The 16,220-nt window shown below is 33.5% G+C and overlaps 2 protein-coding genes across 6 annotated transcripts; one reads left to right on the top strand and one right to left on the bottom strand.

Annotated features, from left to right (window-relative positions):
• Positions 1-1,723: 1,723 nt before the first annotated feature.
• On the bottom strand, positions 1,724-2,996 carry LOC130995322 (uncharacterized). The gene has a single exon (XM_057920570.1). It carries the CDS (start codon positions 2,944-2,946, stop codon positions 1,849-1,851), a length of 1,098 nt encoding a protein of 365 aa, XP_057776553.1. The 5' UTR covers positions 2,947-2,996; the 3' UTR covers positions 1,724-1,848.
• Positions 2,997-11,431: 8,435 nt separating this feature from the next.
• Positions 11,432-15,803, top strand: LOC130995321 (uncharacterized). 5 transcript variants are annotated; one of them, XM_057920569.1, is made up of 4 exons: positions 11,432-11,493; positions 11,965-11,997; positions 14,528-14,779; positions 15,489-15,803. In XM_057920569.1, exons 3-4 carry the CDS (start codon positions 14,547-14,549, stop codon positions 15,577-15,579), a joined length of 324 nt encoding a protein of 107 aa, XP_057776552.1. In that variant the 5' UTR covers positions 11,432-11,493; positions 11,965-11,997; positions 14,528-14,546; the 3' UTR covers positions 15,580-15,803. The 5 variants fall into 5 exon arrangements, with proteins under 5 accessions (XP_057776552.1, XP_057776548.1, XP_057776550.1 ...); XM_057920565.1 differs by lacking the exon at positions 11,432-11,493 and having other exon boundaries at positions 11,802-11,997; XM_057920567.1 differs by lacking the exons at positions 11,432-11,493; positions 11,965-11,997 and adding an exon at positions 12,385-12,990.
• The last annotated feature ends 417 nt before the right edge of the window (positions 15,804-16,220 follow it).

Genomic DNA, 16,220 nt, shown 5'->3' with positions numbered 1-16,220 from the left:
TGGCAGAGATTAAGTCTAGAGTGTGGGGGTGGATTTTCGCGTACAAGATCCGGCAAGCACCTTCTGGTTTCAGCTCCTGGTTCCTTGATGCGAATTGCTAGATTCTGTTGCTTGTGTTTGAGTTGGGGGCAGTCTGTTTTCATTATGTTCTTTACCGCTTTTTCTTTTAGCTTCTCTCTGTTTTGTTTCCCGGTTTTCTTGACTTCTTGGTACCTCTTGTACCAATGTATCCTTGCTTTATCTTTTTTATGAAATGCCTTTTCCCGATCAAAAAAAAAAAAAAGTTCTCGTCTGCTAAAAATAAATTAAAATTGAATGTTCTTGTGTTTCTACAAGTATAATATATTTTGATTTTTGTGTAAAATATACTGCGATTATTGCACCCCCAATAATATTGAATAAGCTACTTCTAGATGATGCGGTCATTTAGTAGTGACTGCTACTGATGAAATATACCTAATATTTGCTTGGTTACATAATTAAGCACATCACATGTATTTGCCAGCCAGCAATCAGCATCACTCCAAAACTCAATTTCACATACCATTTAATTTCTCAAATTCAAACCCCCACTCGTCTCAAATTCATGATGGATTTGTAACACGTAACAATTTCAGTATTCCAATTAATGATCAAAGAGAAAACTTGGATGACAAATTTCTGCATTAATTATATATACTATCGAAATCATGTTTCACAATTCAATAATGTTATTTGAACAAAATATGATCAAATACTTTTAAAAAGTAATTATTTAATTTTTTTTGTTCGAAATAAAAAATTTAGTTAATTTTATTATTTTATCCACATTGTAATTTTTTTGTAATTTTTAATAACTTTTTTAATTTTTATTATTTTTAAAGTACAAAAACTACAAAAAAATATAATTTTTTAAAAAATGTTAAAAATTACAATGTGAAGAAAACAATAAAATTAACTAAATTCCTTTTAAATTTAAACAAAATCTTTTAAATCAATCAATTTTTAAAAATATTTAATATTTTTTTGTCCGAGCAAATTTTATTCAAATAGCACTACTCTTCACAATTATTCCACATCATCACCGAAAATAAATTTACATATTAACCATTTTATAAATGGTTTCATATAATTGGGTCATTTGGAAGAACCGTGAGGAGAGTAGATTCGAAATGAAAAGCTGGGAGATAAAAAATTTGGTTTTGAAAATTAAAGCAAGAATGTGGAGTTGGAGTAGGATTTTTGGGAGCTTAGATGCCGAGTCGGTGAATGTCCGGCGATTTTTCGCCTTTGAGGATGTAATGTTTTCGATCGGTACCTCTTGGTGCCAAATTGTTGATCTAATACAATTTCCTTTTCTTATTAAAAAATAAATGGTTTCATATAAACAGGGTACCCCAAAACAGTAGAGCGACTCGAAAAATGAATATTGGTTTAGCTGTAGCTTTAGAACATGCTACAATTGCATCGTAAGTAGACCATATAGTCGTTAAAGCAGGCTACCAATATAATGAAATATATACAACTCATTACTTTGCTTCGATTACATGCTTAAGCTTTAAGCATGTCACATGTATCTCACCTAATTTAAACTAGGTATTGCACGTGTATTTCTCCACATTTAAACTAACATATATAAAGCACCAGATGCACAACATGTTCATTAACAAAAACAAGCTAACCTAATTATAATGTGCAGCTAGAAATAATATATATGATATTTTGATGATGTTGGACGAAAATATATATGAGATAGTTTGTAATTAGGTAATTGAACTCAAAAAGTATACATGATATAAATATATACTCTATTAATTCATAATAAGATCCTATAATCTAATCTAGATATTGTAATCTAAATATAGAAATTTACAAGTTAGAATTGTCGGAATGAGCAGCAGCAGATTTAGAGTTATGAAACCTCCACAAAAACTGGTAGTCTTTACTCTGGCAAACCAATTTGACAGCGCTGCAAGAAGCATTCACACACATCTTCTTCCCTTGCGTCTCCCACTCTATCCTCACCGAGCACGTGAAGGCCGCCATCGACTGCTGCACCTCCGACTCCACGAAGCGTAGCGACACCTCCCCTCCGATCCTCCCCCGCTTCCCGCTGGCGGCGCAGTCGAGCCAGCAGCACTCGGGCTGGCCGACCATCTCCTTGTAGGCGGAGTTGCACATCCTCACCTTGTTGTTGGAATCCGAGACAATGGCCGGCACCGCCTCCGACTCCACCGCCTCCTCCGCCCCCTTGGCCATGGTGGGGCGCTGGGGGTCGTCCTCGATGAGCTCCACGATGATGCTGGAGCCGACGGGGCGGACGGGGCGGGGCGAGATGACGGAGGGCTTGGGCGCGTGGAGGTGCAGCAGCAGGTCTAATTCCTCGGGGGCCTGATCCGCCGTGAGGTTCAAATCTATCCCCTTGCCCTTGGGCGGAGGGGCAGCGCAGTAGAGAAGGGGCGCGTCGATGGAGATGGGGCGGGTGAAGGCATGCATGGCGGGGGAGGCGAGCTGGTAGGTCCTGGGGCGCTTGACGGAGGGGGGCGAGAAGGCGGCGGTGCGGCCGCGCTTGCGCGTGCGGGTGGGGCGGGCCTGGAGGTGGGCCCACACATTCCTCAAGTAAGGAGACTTCTGAATGCCGTCGTTGTCGGCGGTGGAGTTGGCGGCGGCGGGGGCCTCCGGCTTGGGGGCGATTGGGCGATACCGGGACATGATCTCGGCCGTTCTGGCGGTGGCGTAAGGGTTGATAGTTTGGATCATTTTTTTTCTACAGCAAGGTAGGGAGGGGGTGGATGGTGTGGTGATTATAAGAGGGGAATGGACGAATGGGAAAGCGGCAACATCAAGGCCAAATGACACTTGGAAGAGAGGGGTGGGTACGTGTGAGAGATGGAGACATGTGGGATTTCGAATACCTTTAAACTTACATGCAAGCTTACACTTAACACTTTGCTTTTCATTCCTCATTTTTTTGTCCCAACTCACTTACATTTACACCACTCCTCCTGCATGCTTAATTTCACAAACTCAATTTCTTCACTTACTTGTAAAATGTAGTCGTTTCATTCTACGTGTAGAGCTTCTTCTCCTTGATTGTAATTTATCTACGTACTAAACAAAAGAGAAAATATTATTCTTTTCGTCTTTTTTTATTTCATTGTTTTTTAATTTAAGGTAAAAAATATAATTTATAACATTAATATCTCAATAAAAATATTATCACGTTACTCTTTAGAGTAAAAACGAGGGAGAAGAGGGAATCCTTTTTCATTTTATTCAAAAAAAATTATCATTCTTACAGAGTATGTGAAAACGATAACGATGTAAATATTTTCCATCATTTTCCATACTCTTAGATTATATACAAAAATAAAACAACCTAAATTCTTGAGATGAATTGTCGTATTAATTAATTTTTATTAAATTATATACAATACGTATTTTAAATTATTTTAAATTTTCAATCTATTAATTAAAGATGAAACGTACTATTAACCGCGAGTTTTGCGATTCAATATTAGTTATTTTTATTATAATAATGATAAATTTTACAACTACAAATTGCTCGAACTATTCGTATAACAATTCAAAATGAAATAAAATATAATCACACAAAATTAGTGTAATTTGTATGCATGTTACTCGCGAATTGGCCTATCAAATGTTGTTGATATATCGGTAAAAGTAGCTTAATTTTCTTTTTCTTTTTTCCTTTTTTTTGGGTATTGGGGTGACTAATTTTTTATTATAGTGAAATTAGTGGCCGTCTAGCTTCTTTTTTGGAAAACTTATTTATAGCTCGAACCTTTTTCTGGAAATTGTACAAGCTTCAAGTACAAAAAAGCGTTTATTGAAATATAGGTGAAACCGTGTAAATATACGGGAAGAGATCTGAGGCATATGGATATGTAATGGAATTTAGTATAAATAGGGTCAAATATAAGATAAATGCTTAAAAGAACGAGGGTAAACTATATATCCTTAAATATTAGTACGTCTTTTGTGATAATGTAACATATCTCCATTAGTAAAAGGCTTTTCCTATCATCAATAGATTTTATAATCATACACAACGGTATTTCATGTGTTATGTATCCTCATAGTACCGTTATGTATACATAGTATAGATAACGGTATATTACCGTTATGTATGAGCGTCCTCATACATAACACCACTATATACAACGTTTTTTTTTGTACATAGATAACGGAAAATTACCGTTATGTATGAGCGTTTTTTTTAGTAGTGAATCGGGTTCAAATTATCAGACAAAATAAAATATTACTCCTTCCGTCCCACCGAAAGTGGTGCGTATTCTTTTTTAGACTGTCCCATCGAAAGTGGTGCATTTCTTTTTTTGGTAATAATTTTACACTACAAACAATGTGGCCCCATATACATTTACACACATTTACACTACAATTTTATTCTCCTTAAATTTCGAGCCCAAAAGAAGTGCACCACTTTCGGTGGGACGGATGGAGTATAATCTTTAAAAAAAATTATTAAGTCTTTTATATTAGCCTTGTATTAGCACACATGTTTATAAAGTTCCCGTACATCGATTTGCGAAACAGCGTAGTAAATGCACATTGTATTTTGACCTTTCATTTTCTTAAGTAACATTCATCCTATAGTCAAAATGGAAATTATATTAATAATTAAATATAGTGTTGAAACCTAATAAAGGTATCAGGGTCAAATAAGCGACTATAAAGCATTCAAGTGATACATTGAACTATCTCATTTATTTTCCGAGAATAGATTGATAGTTAGAAGTGAAGAGATGAAAAATGAATATATCTTTAAGGTGAAAATTAATAGAGGAGAGGTTGTGCAGTGCAGATAATGACAATATTAATGAGTTTGGAGTTATATATGTAGTGATGATAAAAAAGAAAAGAGAAACGATGGTGATTGGTTGGAGGGGAAATACCAATGAGGCGGCGGGAGCAACGCGTGTGGAGGAGAGGTGCATGCATGCCTACACCTATCACCAATCCTTTCCCTATTATTCCTTCTACGCTTCAAATCTTCCACGCACACCCATTTCATATAAGCCTGTCTCATTAGGATATCAATCTATTTTCTTTTCTTTCCAATACATATTTCTAGCCATTAAAACACCGTTTTTCTCAAGGTTGATAATTTTATTCTGATTATTGCATGAATTATAGACAAAGTACAAAAAATATCACAGATGGAAAGTTTAATTATAAAAAAGGTAAACTTATTCGAGAATATAAATAATCTTCTCTTAAAATTATCATTTTGTGTATTTTAATTCATATACTCCATCCGTCCCACTTCAATTGACACACACTTGCCTTTTTTGTTTGTCCCATTTTAATTGACATTTTCCAAAAATAGCATGTGATCCTTACCTTCTCTACACACATTAAACAAATGGTCATCACCCACTTTATACACTCAACCATTTATTCTTAATCTATGTGCCCGAAGTAAAAGTGTCAATTGAAGTGGGACGGAGAGAGTATTTTTTAAAATGTTAAAATCCGTGTCAATTTTTTATTGGTATAACCGACTGAAAAACATACTATAGAAGATATTAGAAATAATATAAAAATATAATTCAATCATCTATTGGCATTTCAATATTTTTTTCATTCTTATTTATCTAAATTCTCTATTTACTCTCTCTTTGTTTTAGATATACTCAAATCAAAATTTTGATTAAAAATTATATATTAGGAATAACGTTAATATTTATTAGATTGATACAAATACACATAATGAATCTCTTTATGTAATTATATGTGTGTGTATATATATATATTAAGAAACAAAAACACCCCTAACGCTTATATTGTAAACCAAATTAATAAATCCCTAACGTTCATAAATTATGACAAATAGGTCTCTAATTAATGTTCACAATCATTAGATGCAACAACTTATTTGTCCCAATTTGTAGACGTTTGATGACTTATTTACTCTAATTTATGAACGTTAAGAATCTAATTGTACAAAACATCTATTTACTTTTACATTAAATGTTAAGGGTATATTTACCTCGCCATAAAATTAGCAGGCCGATTTCCCTCGCGAGGGATGTGAGTGAAACGGACTCGCCGAAGTTGAGTAAGCAATCAGATTCAAGTCACAGTATGACGAATACTAACAAAATTAATTATATCATTAGACAATAGATTTTTGAAATATTTTTTTATTTTAATTAAAATACAAAAAAAAACGTGAAAACCCTAACCTAACTTCTTCATTAATCAGACAACAATCGCCACCTCCTCCACACTCCGACATCCCTGTTGCCGCCCTCCCCGCCAAACCTTTCCACCCATCTCTTTGTTTTAATCCCTCGCTATCGCCTACCTCGTTCACGTCGCGCTCCTCTGTTGCCACCCACCTTCGCCGCCTTCACCCACCAAATCATCGATTCAATTTGTTTCAGTTCTTTGAAATTATTGTAGAAATCGAATATATTATTCTCTCTATTTTATTATTGTTGACTTATTTTTATTAGGTATGGATATTTAGGAGAATAAAATTATAATGTAAAAGTATGTAAAATTGTGTGAGGTTATATTATTTATAATATAAAATTATTACTAAAAATAAAAATGAATCATTATTATTGAGACAATATAGTGAAAACAACAAGCCAACGATATTAGGAGGAAGGGAGGAAAAAATAATACACAGTGTCCAGTCCATGTCCATAACCGATAAAGTAGATATTTCGTTGCATTATTCACAATATATCCACTTGCATCAACATTAAGAATCGACCTAATCAATGTTGTGCTAAATATAAACATGTTATTTGTTAATGTGAAAATCAGTACGTACCTAGCAATAATCACTAGACAAAAGTAATCATAACCACGTGCTAGTTGATGACGAAGGACATGTATTTGTGATTAGCACACAAATGAAAAAAGATATAAGTAATAGCCATGTAAATTTTAAGAGCAGTTTTATTTGAATAAAATACTATATTTAGATAAAAATAAATATTTTATAAAATTAATTTATTTAAAAGTTTTGGTTCAAATTTAATAAGATTTAGTTAATTTTATTATTTTTTCCACATTATAATTTATTCTATAATTTTTTAATATTTTTAAAATTATTATTAACTGTTTCGTATTTTTTGTACTTAAAAAATAGTATAAAAAAAGTAAAAAAAATTACAATACGAAGAAAACAACAAAACTAATTAAATTATTTTTTATTTCAAGCAAAATAATTTAAATAAATAAAATAATTATTTTTTTATCTTGACATATTTCATCCAAATAGCTAGCATTAATTCGGATATAAGTTGTATGATTAATATGTATGTAAAAATTTAGACAAAATTATATTATGACTGAGAGAGAAGCATTTAATTTGATTAAAAAATAAAGAAAGAAAATTAGCACAGGTTAGAATCTGTGATAGCGCATTTGCAAACATTAAAAAACGTGCCAAGAGGAAGATAGAAAGACAACACGTGGGGTACGCGTGGCGCAGAGTAAAAGCGCGCCTGCTTTTGCAACCAATGGCGATTGGCAGCAGCAGCTGCATGCAATTGGATGCTTTGCTCAGCTGAGACTAAGAGAAAGGAGGAGAGTTTTCATTTGCATTTAATTTCAATATTAATAAGATATCACGCCCAACAATAAAGTCAAGCCAACACAAACTTTTTGTTTCATACGCGTCGCCATTTAAACCTACGTATTTGCTTCAGCTTATTTTAAAGAATTTTTAAATTTTAATACTCTATATATTTACGATATTGTTTCCATTTTGTAGACGACACAGATTTGATAAAAATGATTGATAACAATAAATATTATTATGAGAGAAGTTTGAATCCCATTATAATTGTGAAGTTTGTAGATCTTACTGCATAAATGAAAGTGAAATTGATATTATGAATGGATTAAAATGACAAAAGTGGAAACGATATTGTAAACTGAGATAATAATTTTTAAAATTTATATTTTCAAGAAAAGATGAAAATAAATAAATTTTAAAATATAAAGTTTTATATAAATAATAAACTATAATTATATACAATAATTCGTCTATGTAAAATTATGTAAGTTGGGTATCGTTTTAGTAAATACCTTTGGGTTAGGATATTTTTGAAAATTTGTTAAAATAATGAGATATAAAGTAATCTTTATCCAAAAATAAATTAAGCTAAGGACTTATTTTCTGGAAAGCTTGACTTCTTAAAAATTATTTCTACAAGATTACAAGTTATAATATGCATGAGCAATCGAATAATTTAATTATTTTATCAAATATTTTTTAAAATTATAAACTCTTAATTATTAAATAACTTATAAATTATTTAAATGAGTTTACTAAACATCTTTTTAATTTCATAGCTTTTCATTTCCTTTCTTTTCTGGAAAAGAAAAATTAGCCAACATTGTTTGACTGAACGATTCTTGTTAGAACGAGTGAATGTGATAAAATTGAACGAAGAAGAATCATAGCCAACATTTTTACTAGATTATGGCTTTTTATTGAATTCTAAAAATAGGCGGACAAAATTATATTTTTGTCTTTAAGAAAAAATTTAGAAAGACAAAACTACGATTATATTAGTGTACTTAATTAGTTGAATATGTTTTGTCGTATATTTGGATTGCTCTATAATTGTATTTTAAAATATAAAATTAAATTATATACAATTGGGTTTTGCATAATTTTTAATTATAATATTTTTTTAAAAAATTTAATAAGGTGTAGGAAATTTTACACGTTCATTTTAAAATTCTTTAACCTAATAATTTTGTAGACGTGTAACCAATATCTATATAAGAAACTATTATACTATATACTTCATGTGAGCATCGTTCACGTTTAGCCTACATTAGAGCATCAATAACGCTTACACGATCCCCCTCTACTCGAGTAGAGGGGATATCGTGTAATGCATTGCAGGCTCCCCTTACACGAGGGTTACACGATAGATCGTGTAACCCGATGGCGATAATGAGTGTGAATTCGGCGCGTGTTTTCACGCATGTAATATATATATATATATATATATATATATATATATATATATATATATAAAATACCACACTCAATTTTTTTTTTTTTTCATATCTATAAATACCCCACTCATTCTTCATTCACACAACCACAATTTTACTCCTTTCCATTCCCAAATATTTGTCTTTCAATTTTTGCTTCTTTGAGCAATTAAATTTAAATGAAAAGCATAAAAATCAAAACTAAAAAAATCATGTAGGCTATCATGTAACCCCAATGCAGCCTCTTTACACCATGTGGTCCCCCCCTCATAAAGTAAGCTATTATGTAAGCTATCATGTAACACCAATGCGGATGCTCTTAGTATTCTCCCATTGTTTTATACATTTATTTTGATATTAATACCTCACAAATTGTTATTGAGATTATTAATTTTATTAATTACATAAAAATCAAAGCTTGATTTGTTCATTTTCCTTTAAATTAAAGAATAAATTGAGATTTGATGTAATTTATAAAATTAATGATCTCAATAATAGTTTGTGAGGTATTAATATTAAAATAAAGGGCAAAAGTGCACATTGCCCCCTGAACTACACCCCCTATAGCTTTTAGCCCCTCATACTCGGTCAAAGCGCGTTGACCTCCCTGAACTAACACCCCGTTTAACGCGGGGTGTTATTTGCACCATTCTTTCGGGAGTTCAGGGAGGTCAACGCGCTTTGACCGAGTATGGGGGGCTAAAAGCTATAGGGGTGTAGTTCAGGGGGCAATGTGCACCTTTGCCCTAAAATAAAAAATATATATATAAAACAAAATAACACTGATGTGGGCTCTGAATGTGAGCAATACTCACATAAAATAAGATATGTAACATAACATTTATCATATAGAATATATAAAAACATAGTTTTACCAGTAACTTTTTCCCACAAAATATTAATATTCAATATGTATCTTAAAATTAAAAAAAAGTGACATGTTCCTCAATTTAATGTAAAAACCATTAAAATGAATTTAAATATTTTGTTTTCTCTTTACCCATTAAAATTTGAGTCTCATTTTGAGATAACCATTTTGAACAATAAAACACAATATTTGACGACCCATCTAAAAAACACAAACTTTGGCCATTATTTACGTTTTAAGACTGTTTCACACTTAATTAGGGCAGATCGGATTCAGGTTTGCGCGCGGATCAGGTACACTTGGCACTATTAGTGCCAAAAGTATCAACATAAATTAAAAAAAAAAACGAAGTAAAATGGTACTTTTGGCACAAATGGTAATATTATTGCCAAAAGTATCATTTGATAATTAAACCCTAAATGAGGAATCTAAACTTTAAGTGAAGAGTGTAAATCCTAAATGGGGAATCTAAACCTTGAATGAGGAATCTTAACCCTAAAATGAGAATTTAAACCCTACGGAGAAGTATTCAAAATGACCATATAACTGTATTTATCTATATAAGACAAGACAGTGTACCATGATGAGCCCAAGTTTATGCTCTGTTTTTGTGTCTGTTTTAGGTCTAGATAGAGTCTTTTTCCTTATTTTGTTAGTGTCGTGTCACCTGGGAGGGCGTAGTTCCAAGGCAGGCCCGCTCTTTGAGCAAGATGTGCTTTTGGGGCATGGTGCTGTTGCATTCCACGAAAGAGGCACGATTTTGATGCAAGGGGATTTGGAGAGCATGATGAGCTGTTTCAGGATCAAAAGTCCGAAAAGTAGCAAGTTGGGCAAACCAGTCATTTGCCCATAAGTACCGTGTGGGATTCAGCAGGCATTGAGGAGAAGGAAGGTCAGAGGAGCGCAACAGACGGACGAGGTAGGAACTTAGTGTGGAGGCTTGATATGGGTAGAAGGTGGCAGCGACCAAGAAAAGGCCGGCGGGGTCAAACCAGCACTCCGTCCATATAAGAGCATCCGCAATGGTGCCTACTCGATAGCCTACTTGATAGCTTACTTGATAGGAGGGGACCACATTGAGTAAGGAGGCTGCATTGGGATTAGTACTTGATAGCCTACATGATTTTTTTAGTTTTGATGTTTATGCTTTTCATTTAATTTTAATTGCTCAAATTTAAATAAAATAATTAACTAATAATTAAAATTGCATTAAATAAAGATCCTAAATATTACATCAAAAAACACCTAAAGACACATTAAAAATTACTTAAATCCTAAAATATATATTTAAAACTAACATTAAAATATCTAATTTCAAAGAAAAAAAAGAGAAAATGGGTGATTCTCGGGTATACTCGAACAAACGAGTAACCCTCGAGTAGGCAAGCTCTGCAACGGGCTACTCGAGTAAGGGGCATCGAGTAGCCCGTTACCGATGCTCTAAGGAAAGAAATCTCTTCAAGATTAGGTCTGAAGATTTTATCACATCTCCAAAATTCTGGATCCAGCCGCAACATCATGGGCTGGGCCTTCTCTAGCCCTAATCACCTCTATTAATACTCGAAGGGCTCCCCCACTGATTTAGCCACCTCATCGAGACCAGTACAAAACCCTCAAGCCGGCTAAAGGTATTTACGGAAGACAATTTCTCTTGACATTTTTTTTATGGTGAAGATATTGAATAACTTTTCTATTTTGATTGCTCAAGTCCATATTTTTGAGTAAAATTGTTGTTGAAATCACGTTTGAACTTTTGAATTTGTTATCGAAATCACATTTGTATATGCCCGAAATTTTGGTGAAAAAAAATTAAAATTTTTGTGGGGCTTTAGAAAACTGTGTTTTGATATAATATATAGATAGATTATATAGTAGGGAGTAATCGATACTTACTGTAATTTAAAATAAAAAATTAACTAGTAGTAATACTTAGAGCGTGAATTTACAAAATGAAAAAGTAACTTTCATCTTCTCAACTCACTCTCTCAAATTCCTAAATTGAAAATTCCAGAATACTTAATTGCTCGTCCCCACCCATCTTTCTTTTATACTTCTTGAGCCCTAATTGCCCTCTCCCTCGTTTGCATCTTCAATTCCAGAGTTTGGAGACATAGCAGCACATTCAAGAAAAGGTACGTACGGAAGATGATTCACCTTACATTTCTTTTTTATGGTGAAGATATTGAATGAATTTTGTTGGTGTGATTACTGAAATCCATGTTCATGCGTAAAATTGCTGAAATCATGTCTGAAGTTTTGAAATTGTTGCCGAAATCACGTTTATTTAAATATGCTTGCATCTCCCAATTCCTACATTCTCGCATCGCCTCAGCGCCTCCAGCGATTTTCACAACATTGCCTGTTGGCAAATATTCATTAAAGATGCAAGAGATTCTACGTTTATTTTGCTGAGTTGTTGACAATCTCGAACAATATGTATGAATTTATTGTTTGTGGGTGGTTGCAAATAACAGAATCTTAGACAATTTTTGATGAGCCGAGCTTGAATAACAGGTTCAATTTTATTTTTTTTGGCCAAGCTGAACACAGAGCTTGAGTTCCAATAACAGGTGGTCAATTTTTACTAGGGCTATCTAAACGGATATCGGATATTGGTTAATCCAATAACCGAATCGAACCGCTCGGGTTTGGTTACCCGATAACCGATTTTTTCGGTTATCGGTTCGGTAATGGTTAGTGATTCTCAAAAAATTTCGGTTATCGGTTAACCCGATAACCGAATCGGGTTAACCGAATAACCGATATTTTAAAGATTTGTTATATAATATATATTTTTAATTATAATTTCTGGTTTATTATCATTCTAATTCTAATTGATAAATGATAAGGAGAACCCTAAATAACTAAATCCCTAATTCTCCTAAATCCTAAACGCTGCTCCTGCCTCTGCTCACGAGTCACGCACGCGAACTCATCTCTCTCTCTTGCCGCCGCACCGTCTGCCGCCGCTGCCGCCGCCCGCAGCATCCCAGTAGCTGTCGTCGTCGTCCGCAACACTAGAGCAGAGCGCCCTCCAGCCGCACCAGTAGCTGCCACACCTCCAGCTGTTGCCACCTGCGAGTAGTCGTCACCGCACGACAAGCTCTCTCTCCCTCTCTATCTCTGTGCGTATTGGTGTGTAAGCCAAATGCAATTTCAATTTGTATAGGTCCTCAACTTTGACATCCGACTGATTTCATTTGTTATGCTTATGATGGTATTTCATGGATTAAGTTCTCAACTTTGGTGTTTCTTTAATTTTTAACAGCATAATTAGATTTACTTATGTAGGATGCTTGTTTTATTCATGTAGCTTGAATTGAAGAGCTTCGGATGGTTTTTTAAGTGAATGGTTTAACTGAATTGCAGTCGATTTGTTTTATTTTTTACTTTTATTTTTTTTAATTTTTTACTACCCCAGCTAGAACTTGAGTATGATAAAAACGAATTTTTATCGAAACAAATTCAAGTCGAGCTGGAACTCGATGTTTAAAGCTCGAATCCTTAAACCTTTTCACAAGCTCAGCTCGCGCTTGGTGAACTTGAATTTCCAGTAAAAGAAATTGAAGTCTTTTTTCTTGTTCTTTCTAAATTCAATGCATGTTTAGTTACAAGCATGCCATGACCATTATTTTCCTAGTTTGATGTGATTGTTTTTGTGATTGTCAAAGAGATTTGGTATTTATTCTCATTTAAAGAAAACTGCTTTGTAGTTAATCAAATTATGTGTTAGATATGGTTTATATCATGAATGCCAGTTTGTGAATGAGAGGATGGATACTGATGTACGAATAACTCAATATCATTGGTAAATTAACTCAAGTTGCACAGAGGTAACAAAGATGCACACTTTGCAAATCCTATGTGATGATTGAGATGAAAGAGGGATGCCAATTGAAGTTAGAAAATAAAGGTAGGATACAAGATTCAATGTAGAGCAGAGTTGATATCTACCCTTACCACTAAACTATGGTATCAGAGAACTTTATCTCTGCTGGGTAACAGGTGTCAATATCATCAACTCATGTAAGTATATTTTCTTGATCCAATTCAATAGTTTACTAGGTGGGCATAATATCCGGAAAGGTTAACATCTGAACATGTCTTATTGTAGATTTGAGCAATTAGATAAGTATTGTTAACTTTTGGATTTTATTTATACTCGAGCAAGAATGTTTTTCTGAGCTTTGTGTCTTTAAAGTCATAACAGTAGAATCTGATCGTAGTGAAAATTCCTTTTCTGCTCACCCGAAGAAAACAAAAAGAAAAAAAAGAGAATACTAATCATATTTGGGTTGTGTATTTTGAGTAATTATATAGCAGTCTGGTTACCCTAAAGTGAATTCACAAGTCATTGTGTTTTTCATATTCTCTTCTTGCAGTAAACTCTAACCTTCATCCTTTCTGTTGATATTTTCCTAATGGTAGCATTTCCTGATGTTGATAGTAGTCTCATATATCAAATGAATACTTTATTTAACTAAAGACATTAATTTATCGTGGTGATATATTCCTTGGGGTTGATTTTTAGCTTATTGGTTTACTGTTTTATATCAGTTACCCCTTGCTAGTTAATAATTGACCTATAATAAATCTAAGCATTTTTGTGTAAATGAATTCTGTAAGATTAATTTTAGTTTCCCATTTCTTTGAATAAATCAGAAATTGTAAGGTTGAGGAGATGAGTGTTGGGAACAGCTTAGGAGGAGGCTTGAAGAAAGTGCTGGCTGAAGTGGCCATCAAAGGAGTCACTGAGGCTAGAGCTAGGATTTTCGGTCATATTCTTAACCCAACTGGTCAAAGATCCCCCCACAAAGTACTTCGCAAGAAGCTAATTGGTGACAAAGTTGCAGCTTGGTATCCTTATGATATCAACAGGGATGATCCCAGTGTGATGCATGCTCAGGAACAAGTGTAAGAATATTCCACCCGTTTTCTTAATTTTGATTGGTATTGCTTGGATTGATGATAGAGGATTGATTGGTATTGCTTGCATTGATGATAGAGGAGGTGACGTTTGTAATTCATATTAGTTTTTATTTGCATTTGGATTAAGCCTGTTTATTGGAGAAAGTTTATTGCCGGCTGTGTTGCAGTCTCTACCTATAGACTTATATAAGGAGACTAAACCATATATTTTTTCCGAGGTAATTTAGAAATAGATAGGTGTTCAATGGGAAAAATAATTATATATTTTTTCAATCTCATGTTAGTTGTTAAACCTTCAGTAAATGAATAAAGTGATAAATTTCATAGGATTTTCACCATTCACACACTCATCCAATTTACTTCACTCAGCTCTTACTTGTTTAATAAGTTCTCACCACATATTCAAACTCTATAGGCTTGCTATCATTTAGCACCAGAGGCATGATATATGAGAAATATATGTCAACTATACCAAACATTAAAAAAGTTGCTTTGATAGTGTTCTTGTGGACAGATTACTTGGCAACTAGGATTATAAAATTGTTGTCTTAAAATGTGATCAAGGAAACTTAGTAATCCATCTTGTTTTTGTAGAATGCTCAATGAGTTTGTAGACCCCATCTAAAATAGAATAAGATTTTTTTATTTGTTTGGATCCAAAATACTGCGATTCTAACTTGGTTGTTTGCGGCAGGCGATTGAATAGGCTTGAAATGTTGAAGCGTCGCCAGAAGGGGCCACCAAAGAAAGGGCAAGGAAAGCGCGCTAAAAAGAGTGGCCGATGAGGATGATCTTCAAAAACCCATTCCATCTACAAATTTATATGAAATGCTAGCCACCTATGCCTTTTTGGAGTGCATCATTTTCTTGACATGTTTTTCATGTACTAAGTTTTAAGATGCAAATAAGATGCAAGTAATTTGCATATGTTTAACCCTACAACATATCTTGATGGTTGGCCTTGTGTCTTTGAGCTGTCAATAATATTCAATTGCTTTGATAGGGATAATCATAATTCATAACCTTTATTTCTTCGGTTGGATCCAAAAAGCAAAAATAACCTTTATTTCTCTATATATGTTCATGATGGGCTTGGGCCTAGTTGAGAATAAGAAAACAAGCTGGATTTCGTTGTGCATGACGTAACAGAAAAAAAGTTGAGAATGAAATTCTATATAAAAATTATTATATGTATGTCCCAAACTATATGAGATAATCAAATGAGATTGAGTGAGCGCTAACCTCATAATTTTCATACTACAAATAAGCAGGACAATAAAAATGGTATAATTTACCTTGAGGCGGTGTAAAATTTCATATTAATAATTTGTATTTGAATTTGATTCATAATGGTTGGAATACTTTTACACCGTAGTGTTCTTATTTAAAGTTACATGTAATTTAATGTTTCTCAGCTGTATGAGGA

The sequence above is a fragment of the Salvia miltiorrhiza genome, chromosome 7, assembly GCF_028751815.1.
Source record: "Salvia miltiorrhiza cultivar Shanhuang (shh) chromosome 7, IMPLAD_Smil_shh, whole genome shotgun sequence".
In the NCBI taxonomy this organism is placed as follows: Eukaryota; Viridiplantae; Streptophyta; class Magnoliopsida; order Lamiales; family Lamiaceae; genus Salvia; species Salvia miltiorrhiza.
The sequence above is the reverse complement of the archived record's forward strand: the minus strand, read 5'-3'. Positions and strand labels throughout refer to the sequence as shown.